Raw genomic sequence first — 13,599 nt, forward strand, 5'->3', positions numbered from 1 at the left:
CTGGCAGTGGGAGGCATTCAAGGAGGAGATAGTGAGGGTTCAGAGCAAATATGTTCCCACAAAGAAAAAGGGTGGGACTCACAAATCTAGAGCCCCCTGGATGTCAAGGGGCATACAGGATAGGATAAGGCAAGAAAGGGAAGCTTATGTCAGATACCAAGAGCTAAATACTGCAGAATGCCTACAGGAGTATAGAAAGTGCAGGGGGGGGAAGGAAAGCAAAGAGAGGATACGAAAAAAACTTACAAATAAAATCAAGGAAAACCCAAAGATGTTTTATAAATACATTACGAGCAAGAGGATAACTAAAGTGGGCCTATTGGGGACCATAAAGGTAACCTGTGTATGGAAGCGGGAGACATGGGTATGGTTGTTAATGAATACTTTGTGTCTGTTTTCACAAAAAAGAGAGGGACGATGCAGACATTGCAATCAGGGAGGAGTGTGAAATATTAGATGAAATAAACATAGTGAAAGAGGGAGATTAAGGGGTTTAGCATCTTTGAAAGTGGATAAATCCCCAGGCATGGATGAAATGTATCCCAGACTGTTAAGAGAAGAGAAGAAATAGCAGAGGCTCTGACCATCATTTTCCAATCCTCTCTGGCTACAGGTGTGGTGCCAAAGGACTGGAGAACTGCTGACGTGGTACCCTTGCTTAAAAAGGGAGAAAGGGATAGACAGAGTAATTACAGGCCAGTCAGCCTAACCTCGATGATGGGAAAATTATTGGAAAAAATTCTGAGGGACAGGATAAATCTTCTTTTAGAAAGGCACGGATTAATCAGGGACAGTCAGCATGGATTTGTTAAGGGAAGGTCATGTCTGACTAACTTGACTGAATTTTTTGAGGAGGTAACAAGGAGGGTCGATGAGGGTAGTGCGTTTGATATAGTCTATATGGATTTTAGCAAGGCTTTTGATAAGGTCCCGCAAGGCAGACTGGTCATGAAAGTAAAAGCCCATGGGATCCTAGGCAAAGTGGCAAGTTGGATCCAAAATTGGCTCAGAGGCAGGAGACAAAGGGTAATGGTCGAAGGGTGTTTTTGTGACGAAGGCTGTTTCTAATGCGGGTTCCGCAGGGCTCAGTACTGGGGCCTTTGCTTTTTGTGGTATATATCAATGATTTGGACTTGAATGTAGGAAGTATGATTAAGAAATTTGCAGACGAAACAAATTGGCCGTGTGGTTGATAATGAAGAAGAAAGCTGCAGACTGCACGAAGATATCAATGGACTGGTCAGGTGGGCAGAAAAGTGGCAAATGGAATTCAATCTGGAGAAGTGTGAAGTAATGCATTTGGGGAGGGCTAACAAGGCAAGGGAATACACTATAAATGGTAGGATACTGAAAGCGCAGAAGATCAGAGGGACCTTGGAGTGCATGTCCACAGATCCCTGAAGGTAGCAGGACAAGTAGATAAGGTGGTTAAGGCGGCATACGGGATACTTGCCTTTATTAGCCAAGGCATAGAATATAAGAGCAGGGAGGTTCTGCTTGAACTGTATAAAACACTAGTTAGGCCGCAGCTAGAATACTGTGTGCAGTTCTGGTCAGCACATTACAGGAAGGATGTGATTGCACTAGAGGGGGTGTAGAGGAGATTTACAAGGATGCTGCCTGGGCTGGGGAATTTTAGCTATGAGGAAAGATTGGATAGGCTGGGTTGTTTTCTTTGGAACAGAGGAGTCTGAGGGGAGACCTAATTGAGGTGTATAAAATTATGATGGGCCTAGATAGAGTGGATAGGAAGGACCTAGCAGAGAGATCAATAACCAGGGAGCATAGATTTAAAGTAATTGGTCGGAAGTTTAGAGGGGATTTGAGGAGAAATGTTTTCACCCAGAGGTTGGGGTCTGGAACTCACTGCCTGAAAGGATGGTAGAGGCAGGGACCCTCATCACATTTAAAAAGTACTTGGATATGCACTTGAAGTGCCATAACCTACAAGGCTACAGACCAAGTGCTGGAAAGTGGGATTAGGGTGGACAGCTCTTTGTCGGCTGGCACGGACAAGATGCGCCAAATGGCCTCCTTCTGTGCTGTAAATTTCTATGATTCTATGATGAATTCTCACAAAAAGCAAAGCAGGAAGTAAAAAGCAGGGAATATAAATCACATTTAAATCATAAAGCGAAATAAGGATTGGGACATACACATGGGGTTAAGGGAGAAAAGTAAATATCAGAACAAAAACTTTATTTTATTAAAAATCTGCCATTTTTAAAAGTTCTTCTGAGGGAACGAGACGCCACATTTGTAAAATTAGTTTTTCAGGGCCAGAGAGGTTCTTTAGCGGTAATTATGGCTTAGTACGTCGTTAAAAACTCAGTTACTCCTGATTGAACAAGGCTTAACTTTATCATTAATACAAAAGCAAAATACTGCAGATGCTGGAAATGTTCTAACGAAGGGTCAGTGACCTAAAACGTTAACTCTGTTTCTCTCTCTACAGATACTGCCTGACCTGCTGAGTATTTCCAGCATTTTCGGTTTTTATTTTTAACTTCATCATTGCTCTTTACAGCAAGAATAGTTGAAATTCACAACAAATCAGTGATTTCTAAATGAGTCCATCTGCAAAGACTGCAACAGCGCACCCTGTGGAGGAGCAGGGTATCACCGACAGCAACATCCGCCTAACTACGTATGTGTGGACGTCAGAGGTTGCTGTCAGTTTTACAGCTCTATTCATTTCATGGGGACCACAATATCCGACCGGCCTGGGAGCTGATCCAGATCTACCTAAACCCTGGAAAATACGGTGATAGTTTGGATACTGGCAATCCCTATAAAAATGAGTGGAGCCACGCGGGAAAGTAGGCAGTTCTTCCCAATCAATGATATCAATGGAATGGCTTGGAAGAAAGGCTTTTCCCTGGTGAGAAATTAGAAGTTTTCTTTCAACAGAATGGAATAATATCTATAAAATATTAAAAGTCTTGTATATAGCATGCACTTCCTATGTGACATTTACTTCCTGTCACACTTTGCTGATAATACTCCTATTGTTATAAAAACAGCATATACTCTGACTCAATATGACAAGTACCATGATGATCTGTTAGTTTCAATTATATCTATATATTTTTTTAAATAGACATCGGGGAGTAATTTGAACATGAAGTATTTTCCTTCATCCTTAACGTAAAATCCAGTACACACAAACTGAACGTTCATGCAGTTTCTTAAGCACCTATGTATCTGGGGTTAAGACAGTTTTATCAAAGTGAGTGATGTTTTGCCATTCAAGGGGAAGGACAAGTTGTGGATTGCAGAAATGACTGGGGTACAATATGTTTCAACTCTGCTGAGGGTGGGGGTAGGCAGGGGTGGGGGGGCAAGGGGGAACTTGGTATAGAAGCACACCAGTGTACCAAAATGACAGGTCATGAGGAAGTGCCAAGCAAGAGTCAATCAACATCACTCTCGTACACCTCCATTCTAGCCAATCACAAAGCACCAAAGACAAGAACCTGGGAGTACAGGCCAAGGCACTGCAGTTGTGCGGGACAGGTTGGATGAACCAGTGGGTCTTTTCCTGTCTGTCATTGTCGTATATACAGGTACACAGAATTCAGGTATAGTGTATAGCATGAATGGTGACAGAAAAGGAAGGAGATTTGAGAGTAGTCTTTAAATCGCTCCATAAAGGTTCAAGCTATGTCGATTGCCAGAGAACAGGGTCCTGGGCTTTATTGTCCAGCAAAAAACTAGGGCCATTATAATAAGAGTTATTTATATAAGGCTTTAAGGAGATCTCATCTGAAGTATTGTGTAGCCTTTTGGTGTGTCCCCTCACTTCAAGGAGGGCACTTGGCCCAGAGAAGGGCAACAAGCATGATCCCGGCCCAAGTACATGGGCTATGGAGATAGACTTTGTCTTAGGTTTGGATTTGCTGGAGGTGCACAGACTTAGAGAGGATCTGATTCGGGTCTTTAAAATTATTAAGGGCATCTATAATATACAAGTGGATAGATTGCTTTGAGGCGATGGTGCTGGGTAGAAATAGGGACCAGCCATTTAAAATTAGAGTGTGGTTGGATGTATGTAAGTTTTATTTTTCTCAGAGTGTGATCCACCTATGGAACAGCATTTCAAAGGTGGTAGTGAGGACTGACTCCTTGCAGTCCCTTCAAGAAGGTGTTAAGTGTATTTTTGGAAAACTACAAGATCACAACAGAAGATTTTGGGTAATAAATAAGAGTGCCTCCTAGGACTTGCCTATCGCTTTTGAGGGCTGAGAGGGGAATTTTTCCCACAGAGGCTTCCTTAACTGCTAACAGGGTTCTGTTTGCCTCTCGTAGGACGCAAGGAAGGTCGGGGTCATGGGGATGAGTCCACTATGAAGTGGGGCAAGCACATATGGGTCTAATAGAGTTTTCTCACCAGAGTGCATAACATTGAATTTATGTAGTTAAAATCAATAGTTGTCAATACAAGACTCACCTACTCCCAAGACTCCTCCATCTGAACAGTTAGTTACGGTCTCTGCTGGAGGTGGTTTTGGATAGAGACATCTGTAACAGGGGCCACCATTGTAGTTATATACTGTTAGCTGAGAAGTTAACACAAAAAGTTACATTTTAAAACTCTCTCATAGAAATGACAAAAATAAACATAAAAGTTATTATGAATACTTTAACCACCACCACCACCACCAACCCAGACTGTAATTTTGGCCCCTAAATCACTACTTGTTGATTTACCTCATCTTTTCTCCTACTCTTTTCATGGTGGTATCCTGCACTAGTCTACGAGTTGACCCTTCACCTCGATTTCTCTGAGTATTGTGTCCATTTCTGGCCACCACACTTTAGGAAGGTCGTGAAGGCTTTGGAGCTGGTACAGAAGAGATTTTCTAGAATAGTTCCATGGATGAGGGATTACAGTTGCGTGGATAGACTGGAGAAGCTGAGGTTGTTCTCCTTGGAGCAGAGAAGGCTCAGAGGAGATTTGATGGAGGTGTTCAAAATCATGAAGCGTTTAGATAGAATAAATAAAAGAGAAACTGTTTCCAATGGCTGAAGGGTCGATGACCAGAGGGCACAAAATTAAGGTAATTGGCAAAAGAACCAAAAGGCGACGTGAGAAAACCTTTTTCACACAACGAGTAGTTAGGATTTGGAATGCACTGCCTGATAGGGTGATGGATACAGATTCATTAGTAGCCTTCTAAAGGGAATTGGATAAATTCTTGAAGGAGAAAAAATTGCAGGCATATGGGGAAAGGGCGGAGAGTGAGACTAACTGGAATGCTCTTAGAAGGAGCCGGCGCAGACTCAATGGGCCGAATGGCCTCCTTCTGTGCTGTACTATTCTAAGCAGACATCTTCCAGCAGTTCCACATATTCTATACAAATGTGTAACCTATAATGGAACCATTTAAATTTAGCACCACTGCTATAACAGTCAACATGTTGGCCCAGGTATTCCGATCGCAGGTGGAGGACTGCGATCTGAAAAAATCTGCGCCCTGGCCGGAGGGCTCCCGGGAGGCGCACAATTCCGATGCTGGGCCTCTCCAAACTGCCGGTGTGCAGGGCCCACCTATCCCAGAGGCGCAGGTAGTTCGCAGCGTCCCTGGGATCACGTGGGCCATGGGGAGCCAATCAAAGAAGGGAATCTCCCTTCATACATTTGACAGGAAGACCTGTCAAATATATGAATGGAGATCACCCCCAAAACATAGTAAAACTTTAAATACATTTTTTTTTTAAATCACATTTTTAAAATGACTTGAAAGTCCAATAAATTAACTATTTTAAACAAAACTTTAAATTTTTGAAAAAAATTTAAGTTTTTTACGGGGCTAAAAATAAACTTACCATTTTTTAAAAAAGTATTTTAAATGATAAACCAGTGGAAAAATGTTTTAAAAACTTTTTTCAACTCTTATCCTAGTAAAAGCAGGCCTTACGCCTGCTTTTACCAGGCGCAAGAATTTTAAGTGTTTCCTGTGGGCAGAGGGTCTCCAAAAAGCAGAACTCGCCGCCCGCAGAGGCCCATCTCCTGGGCAGCCGGAGGATCTGTCAAGAGCTTTCTTGACAGATTGGAAATGCCGGTTTCCAGCGCATGCACAGTGCATGCCTAAAACCAGCATTTCCGATGTCCCTACGGGTGGGTACACAGCGCGTACCCACCCGTAGGGATCGGAATATCTGGCCCACTGTGTTTTTCTTTAGTCAATGCGGTCAGTAACATGGGACTGACGCCACTGAACGCACTGCATGTTCTGAAAGCCATGGAACCCATACTAAAAACTGAAAAGCAGAACCAGTCTCAATCACCTTCCCCTTGCCCAGCCACCACTCGGTCCAGCCAAACTTAGCAAATAAAATCCAGTATCACTTCACGTCACATAATGCATTTTAATTGCATAAGCTTGCATCCATTGTTGCAAAAATACCAGCAAAAATACTTTTACGCAAAAGAATAATCAATCCCTTACTTCTACTTATATATAGGACAACACGTCAGCTGAAATGTGTTTCAAGGACACAACTTATCTTAGTGTTGAATGACACAGATATCATCTCGATCGTTTGATGTGTTACTATCTTGTAACACTCAAATCTACTCATTATCCTACATTTAGAATCACAGAATGATACAGCACAGAAAGAGGCCATTCAGCCCATCATGCCTGTGCCGGATTTGGAAGAGCTATCCAATTAATCCTACTCTCCTGCTCTTTCCCCATAGCCCTGTAAATGTTTTCCCTTCAAGTGTTTATTCAATTCTCTTTTGAATGTTAATATTGAATCTGCTTCCACCATCAGGAACTGCTTCAGGCAGTACATTCCAGATCACAACAACTCGCTGTGTAAAAAAAATGTTTCCTTATGTCACCTCTGGTTCTTTTGCCAACCACCTTAAATCCGTGTCCTCTGGTTACCGACCCTTCTGCCACTGGAAACAACTTCTCCTTATTTACTCCATCAAACCCATTCAGGACCATTTTTTTATTGTGCAGTTTCGTTGGTTGGAAGGACTCTCACCTCGGAGTCAGAAGTTATTGGTGCATGTCTCAAAAACCATGGTCTGAACTCATACTTCAGTGCAATACACAGGGAGTGCTACCCTGTCTATTACATTTGTCAGACAAAATGTGCCTATTACAAATCTAGGCTGGACTTAATCTATGTTTTTTCAAGAAAAATAAAACAATATTTTGAGGCAGTTAATATCCATGTGCTCTGAAATTTTCTTGATTTTGTTATCAGATAATATGCTAAGGAACAGCAGACAGACACTGATGCAACTAAATGTTAAGATCATGAAGCAGTGAACAACTGGACTAATTGTTTGGTTTAGCCTGAGAGCGCACATAATTATTTCTGCTCAGCAGTTCTTTTATAGTTCAGCTGTTTTTTTCATGCTAATGATCGAGGGAGATTGCAGTGTGGTTAAGGATTGGAGAATCTCTATTTGCTTCTACCTCATGCATCTCTGTGATTTTATTCCAACACTGTATTTGTGCTCACTGTAAAAAGCAGTTTCCATAGGTAGACCTGCAACTTCAAGAATCGAAACTCAATCCTATGTGTGAAGTAAATGAAAAAGCATGCTTCAGGATTAACAACCACTTTTGTACCAATGGGGTATGCACCATAGGGGTTGCCGACTATAGGCCTATCTCTCGGATAGGAGGGAAAACACCATGCTTACAGGTCAGGCTAAAATTACTAATCAAGTTTATTATAAGAAAGTAATATACAAAGAGCCAAGTTAAATCAGCAGTTAAAACAGCAAAACAGTACTTAATTGTCCCTAATACTTTCTGAGACCAAAATAGTCAGTGCTATAAATTCTCAGAGTTGTTCAAAGTAAGCACTTGCCTCTGAGCTTCAAGTTCTGTCTTGCCTAATACAAAGGAATGGAGTGGGCTAAATACATGACAAAAACACGACAACAATTACACCTGGTTCAGGCAGTTTCTCATACATTGATTCAAAGCAACTTTTCCTCATCCAGATGGGAGAGTCAAGAAAGTTTCTACGAAAAAGCCCAAGATCCTTTCTAAACAGGCAGTTAAACAAATTTATAAAGCCATTATATCTTCCAGCCAGATAGGAAAAGGCAGGCTTCAAATTCCCCCAGGTTACACTATGAATACTACATACATATACAAACTATACTGCTCTCTAAGCAACTGCCTGTTACTATCTGAATTCTTGTTAGACATCATGTCCTGGATGATTTGTAACTTACTAAAGCTCATCAATAAAATTGAAGGCATCCCATTCAGCTCCAACTACACCTACATTCCTCCATCAATCTCCCTGGCTATTCTCTCAGGCTAAGCCCAGTGGTCCACATTCCTGGCGTTTTGTTTGACCCTGAGCTGAGCGTTCTATCTCACATCCAGTCAGTCACTAAAACCACTTTTGTTCACCTCTGGACAATGTCCACTTGTGCCCTTACTTCAAAGTTTGTATTGCCAAAACTCACTCATGCTTTCATCACCTAAGGATCTCCAATGTTCTCATCAGCCTCCCCACCTCCACCCTCCAAAAACTTCAGCTAATCCAGAATTTTACAGCCGGAGTCCTCTCTTGCATAAGGTTCCACACAACCATCACTCCCACCACCAATGTACCTAACCAAGCTCCACTGGCGCACACCCCAGAGGATCAAAATTCTCCTCCTAGTATTCAAATTACCCCATGGTCTTTCCGAACACATTTGGATACATTCATCTAGTTATATGCCCTAGCCTGCACCCTCCTTTCCTCTGACTCCAGTTTACTGCTAATCTGCTGCCCGCCATTCCACAAACATACGCCAATCCTTCAGCAGTTACGTCCCTACCTTCTGGAACCACTTTGTCTTGTCATCACTCTCTACTATCTTCAACTAAATCCTCAGTCTCTTTCCCCTACCCCCATACATTTACTTCCTGCTCATATCAACTTCTCCCACTTGATGTGTTCTTTTATCTGAGGAACACTATATAAATGTAAATTGTTCTTGTTGCTCACTCAACAAACCTGCAGCAATAATATCACACAGACAGGAATCATTGTGTAATGGTTACGAGAAGGGAACCTTCCACCATTACATGTTCCTCCAATCTCACTACATGATTGACTCTTTAGTGCTCTCTGAAGTGGCCTAAGAGGCTACTCAGTTGTAAAAACAATTGGGTGTCAAGAAGGTAGCTCGCGACCGTCTCTCAGCGAAACGAGAGATGGGCAATAAATGCAGTCTTGAAAGTGCCACACATCCCAAGCACAAGTTTAAACAAACAATTCTCTCTTACATTGGAGTTCAGTTGACAGTAGCAAACCAAGACATTTATAATGTGATTTGAATCCCTCAATCAAATTTCTTTCTTATAATACACCCCTGGTATCCATCATTCTGGTTGTTCAAAGTTTTGTATTTTAATAGTAAACTGTACAACAATCAGAACTTGTATAGTCTCTCAATGGGGACATACATTGAGGAATTTCCAGCAATCACTCAATTCAATCTACGTCGATCTTACACCTTTAACGAAAACATTTGCAACATAATAAACGTTTAAAATGACTATTTTGTTATGTCTTCTTTACCTGTCCCTCCATTCTTAGAGCACTAGCTGATACCAGCGGCTTCCCACTCAGAACACAGGCATCATTGACAAGAAACCGTGTGGGGACATTGTCAGAACAATCTACTACAATGTCATATTTGAAGAAATGAGTTAAGAAAAATCGAGATGATCAAAAATACAGTTTAATTCTAATCACAAATAAAACATGAAAAAGGATATTGTTGAATAAGCTGTTTTGCATTCTTGAAGTTCAATTGAAAGTGGTATGGTATGCATTCAACATTTGAATTTAACCTGCAGACCAGAAATAGTAGTTGAAAATTAATACAGGGTAGGTAAAAAAAAATTAACCACTTTTGTTTGTCACCTTTCTAAACTGACAGCTGGGCAGACCTGGAACAATGATATAAGAGGACAAAGTGGTTACTGCTAAAATGGTACAATACTTGTTAGTGTGTACAATTACTGATCTCAGTTGTCAGTGAGATACCCAGCAGAGATCTGTTGCTTCTCCATGTGATCAGAAGGCAAATAGTTATTTTTAAATCCCTTGCACATCCTTTAATGGCCTATAGTAGGCCAGTAGTACAGTCGAGGGCAGAAAGTAGGTTATTTCTGTGGCCAGAGAGTGGAAGGCAATACAAACTGAAATGTTTTGAAGGGCTGTGTGACACAGTTTCGCACAATCCTTTCATCTCTGATGAGGTTTTGAATGCAGCCCAAACTGATGCCGTGTAAACCTCCTCTCTCAGTTGGCTGTAGGACTCCTGTGTGAAATATGCCTGGGTAGTTCCACGATGTGCATTGGTCCAAAGCAGAAAACTGCCATGGTTTAGCATTAATTGGCACAAAACTGTCAATCTTTCTCACAGGGATGCACATGGCCAGTGTAAGAAACGGAAAGGATTTACACTGGTGTGGTAGGGAGTTGGAAGTTGGAATTAATGCACATTAAAGGGTTAGTGTAGAGAAAGCTTTATTCTCCACCGGCCCCATAGCTGACCTTGCTGCTGACACTGACTGCCAGATAAGAAATATTGAACATCCATTTGCAGCATTGGCATTCTTTACCTTAATGGCCCCAAAATGCCCATTCTCCAATATAATTTAAAAATAAAACTTTAAAATTAAAACGTTCAATGATTGGGATATCCCCATCATCAATCTGGACTAAGGAAAGATATGCAAAGTTAAGGGAAGGACCTAAAAAAAAAAGTAGAGCAACTGCTGAATGGAATCTCAACATCACAAGGAAAAGGACGAACAGCTCCAATTAAAACCTCCTTAATAATGGAGGGGGTGGCACTAGCATGGCATAAATTGAGAAATTGGGTGATCTGGTCAAAGGAAGTTAAAACCTTCACAACCCTACCAGGGGGCACCCAATGGGCTACCATAGCTACATCAAACCAGGACAAGCACGCCCCTCAGGAGGACATCAATCGAGCGCTCGATATTGTAATCTAGATGGCTTTGCCTGCTGGCACTCACTGTCGAGACTTACACATGAACAATGGCCACCTGGGCACAGTACTAGAAGGTGACTAGTGACTATGGAACCCTAACCCAACAGGTAGACAACATTTTAATGAGATGGGGGAGTGGAGAGAAAATTGGCAAGGAAACAGGAGCAAGAAAGCTTAATAAAAGCAAGTGATTCTAAAGCAGAGTTATTTGAAATTTCAACATCTACTATTTTGATTACAAAAAAAACTGAAAGTAGAGCTCTAAGTCAGCAATCTGTGCGAGAAGATAAAGCTAAATGATGTATCTTATCCACGGCATCATATTACGAAACTATGCATGCAGACTTTCCAACCAGGTCAGCAAAAAGATGTTTTGAAGAGATTTTTGCTTTGTTTTTAGACACAATTTATAATATGTTAATTACTATTAAACCACTGGACTTTAAGCACTCAGCAATTTTGGTGTTTTATAGTTACATTTTAAAAAATAAATTAGTAATGCTAAGGTTTTAACAACATTAACCATTTGCAATTTATTATAAAGCAATCTTGAAATGGGGTTTGTTCCCCTAGGGGTGTTGGTAGACACACCTCTATTCCACGCGTGTTGTACCATTGGTATTCTGGTTTGCACAGCAATCTACTTGGGAGAGACATTGTTGATCAATACAGGAACCAGGATCACAGAATCATACAGCACAAAGGCTGGCCATTCAGCCCATCGTGCCTGTACCGGATCTTTGGTAGAGCTATCCAATTAATCCCACTCCCCTGCTCGTTCCCCATAGTCCTGTAAATGTTTTCCCTTGTCTGACTGAACATTATCTAGAATAACAACAGAAAATGCTGGAAAAACTCAGCAGATCAGGCAACATCCGTGGAGAGAAATTGGAGTTGACGTTTCGGGTTGAAACCCTTTTTCAAAACTGGAAAGGAAATAAAATAGATCGAAGGCAGGGCTGCGATCGAACAAAAGAAGTAAAAGAGACATTAAAAGGTATTCGAAACCAGACGAGATGGTAATAGGCCAGTGGAGATAAAAGACAGCTGAGATGAGGTGTGAAGTGTACTGGCAGGATAAGAGACAGCTGCCAGGTGGGAGAGAGAAAAAAAAGGAAAGGGGTGGGGGGGGGGGGGAAGGAGGACCCAAAACAAAGGGGTGGAAAAAAATATAAGTAAAGAAGTAATAGGGGCCGAGGTTATGATCTGAAATTGTTGAACTCGATATTGAGTCCGGAAGGCTGCAAAGTGCCTAATCGGAAGATGAGGTGCTGTTCCTCGAGTTTACGTTGAGCTTCCGTGGAACAATACAAGAGGCCAAGGACGGTGAGGTCCGAGTAGGAATGGAGCAGTGAATTAAAATGACAGGCGACCGGAAGCTCGGGATCACCCTTACGGACTGAAGAGGTGTTCCGCAAAGCGGTCACCCAATCTGCATTTGGTCTCCCCAATGAACATTATCTAGAATTGTGTGCAACAATTATGCAGCTTTTTAAAGATGCTGTGGGAACAGAATGTCCGAAAACAAGGAACTCCATTTTAAGAATATTGTTTTTCCTACGGTGCATGTTGTTAAAATTTAACAGCATGCCCATGTTTCACAGGATAGTCCCAGATGATGAATGTTAACAACATTTAAAATCTGCACTCCTGAGAGTTTTGTTTCTAAAACATTAGGTTTGTTACTAAATCATTCATGTGCCTCACATCCTCGTTATGTTCTCCCATAATAAAACTGTTTTAACTATTCAGATCATAAGCATTTAACCAATATAATTACTGTACTTCGAATTTGCTGGTGCCTTCAGCACTTCACTGAAAAATAAATTTTCACGTCTGTTTGTACATATATCCCTTCTACCCCATGCCACACACCATTCTCCTCGGTGCGAGAGTGGAAGGGAGAGAACGAAAGAGATAATTAAAGAGTGTGTGTAAAAAAACTCATCTGCAGGCTCCTACCCTAACAATTATGCTTTTTGGAGGAGAACAAGCAGAACAAATTCCCCACAAACCTTTCCCTCAGCAGAGGGAAGGGAACATTATACCTGTTTGACACCAACCAAACCATCAGAGTCAGACAGTAACCTTCATGTGGGAGTATCACAGGAGAGAATGCACCTTTACTATTCCACGGAGCAGTGAAAGAAAACAAAGAATATATTAAACACACCTTTCACAACCTCAGGACATTCCAAAATGCTTTACAGCCAATGAGGTCCTTTTTGAAGTGCAGTCACTGTTGTAATATAGGAGACACGGCAGCCAATTTGCACACAGCAAGGTCCCACAAACAGCAATGAGATAATGACTGGGTAATTAGTTTGTTGGTGATGTTTGTTGAGGGATAAATATTGGCTAGGACACCGGAGAGAATTCCCCTGTTCTTCCCTGAATAATGCCATGGGATCTTTTACATCCACCTGAGAGGGCACATGCACCGATTTAAATGTCAATGATAGAATGACTACTTTACACTACCTTACACTAGACATCTGTAAGACAAAGGTCCTCTACCAACCTGTCTCCGCCACACAGTACTGCTCCCCGATTATCAAAATCCACGACGAAGCCTTAGACAACGTGGACCA

The 13,599-nt window shown here is 41.6% G+C and overlaps 1 protein-coding gene across 1 annotated transcript in view; it reads right to left on the bottom strand.

Annotated features, from left to right (window-relative positions):
• mocs3 (molybdenum cofactor synthesis 3) overlaps positions 1-13,599 on the bottom strand; it is an 81,770-nt gene that overhangs the window by 53,220 nt on the left and 14,951 nt on the right. The window contains exons 5-7 of the mRNA XM_085980201.1: positions 9,758-9,836; positions 9,562-9,675; positions 4,451-4,559 (exon numbers count right to left, since the gene is read on the bottom strand). Of these exons, the coding sequence (XP_085836327.1) occupies positions 4,451-4,559; positions 9,562-9,675; positions 9,758-9,836 (302 nt within the window). The remainder of the gene's footprint in view (positions 1-4,450; positions 4,560-9,561; positions 9,676-9,757; positions 9,837-13,599) is intronic.

This window comes from Somniosus microcephalus, chromosome 3, assembly GCF_052327205.1.
Source record: "Somniosus microcephalus isolate GS21.2 chromosome 3, FLI_Smic_1.0, whole genome shotgun sequence".
NCBI classification, from domain to species: Eukaryota; Metazoa; Chordata; class Chondrichthyes; order Squaliformes; family Somniosidae; genus Somniosus; species Somniosus microcephalus.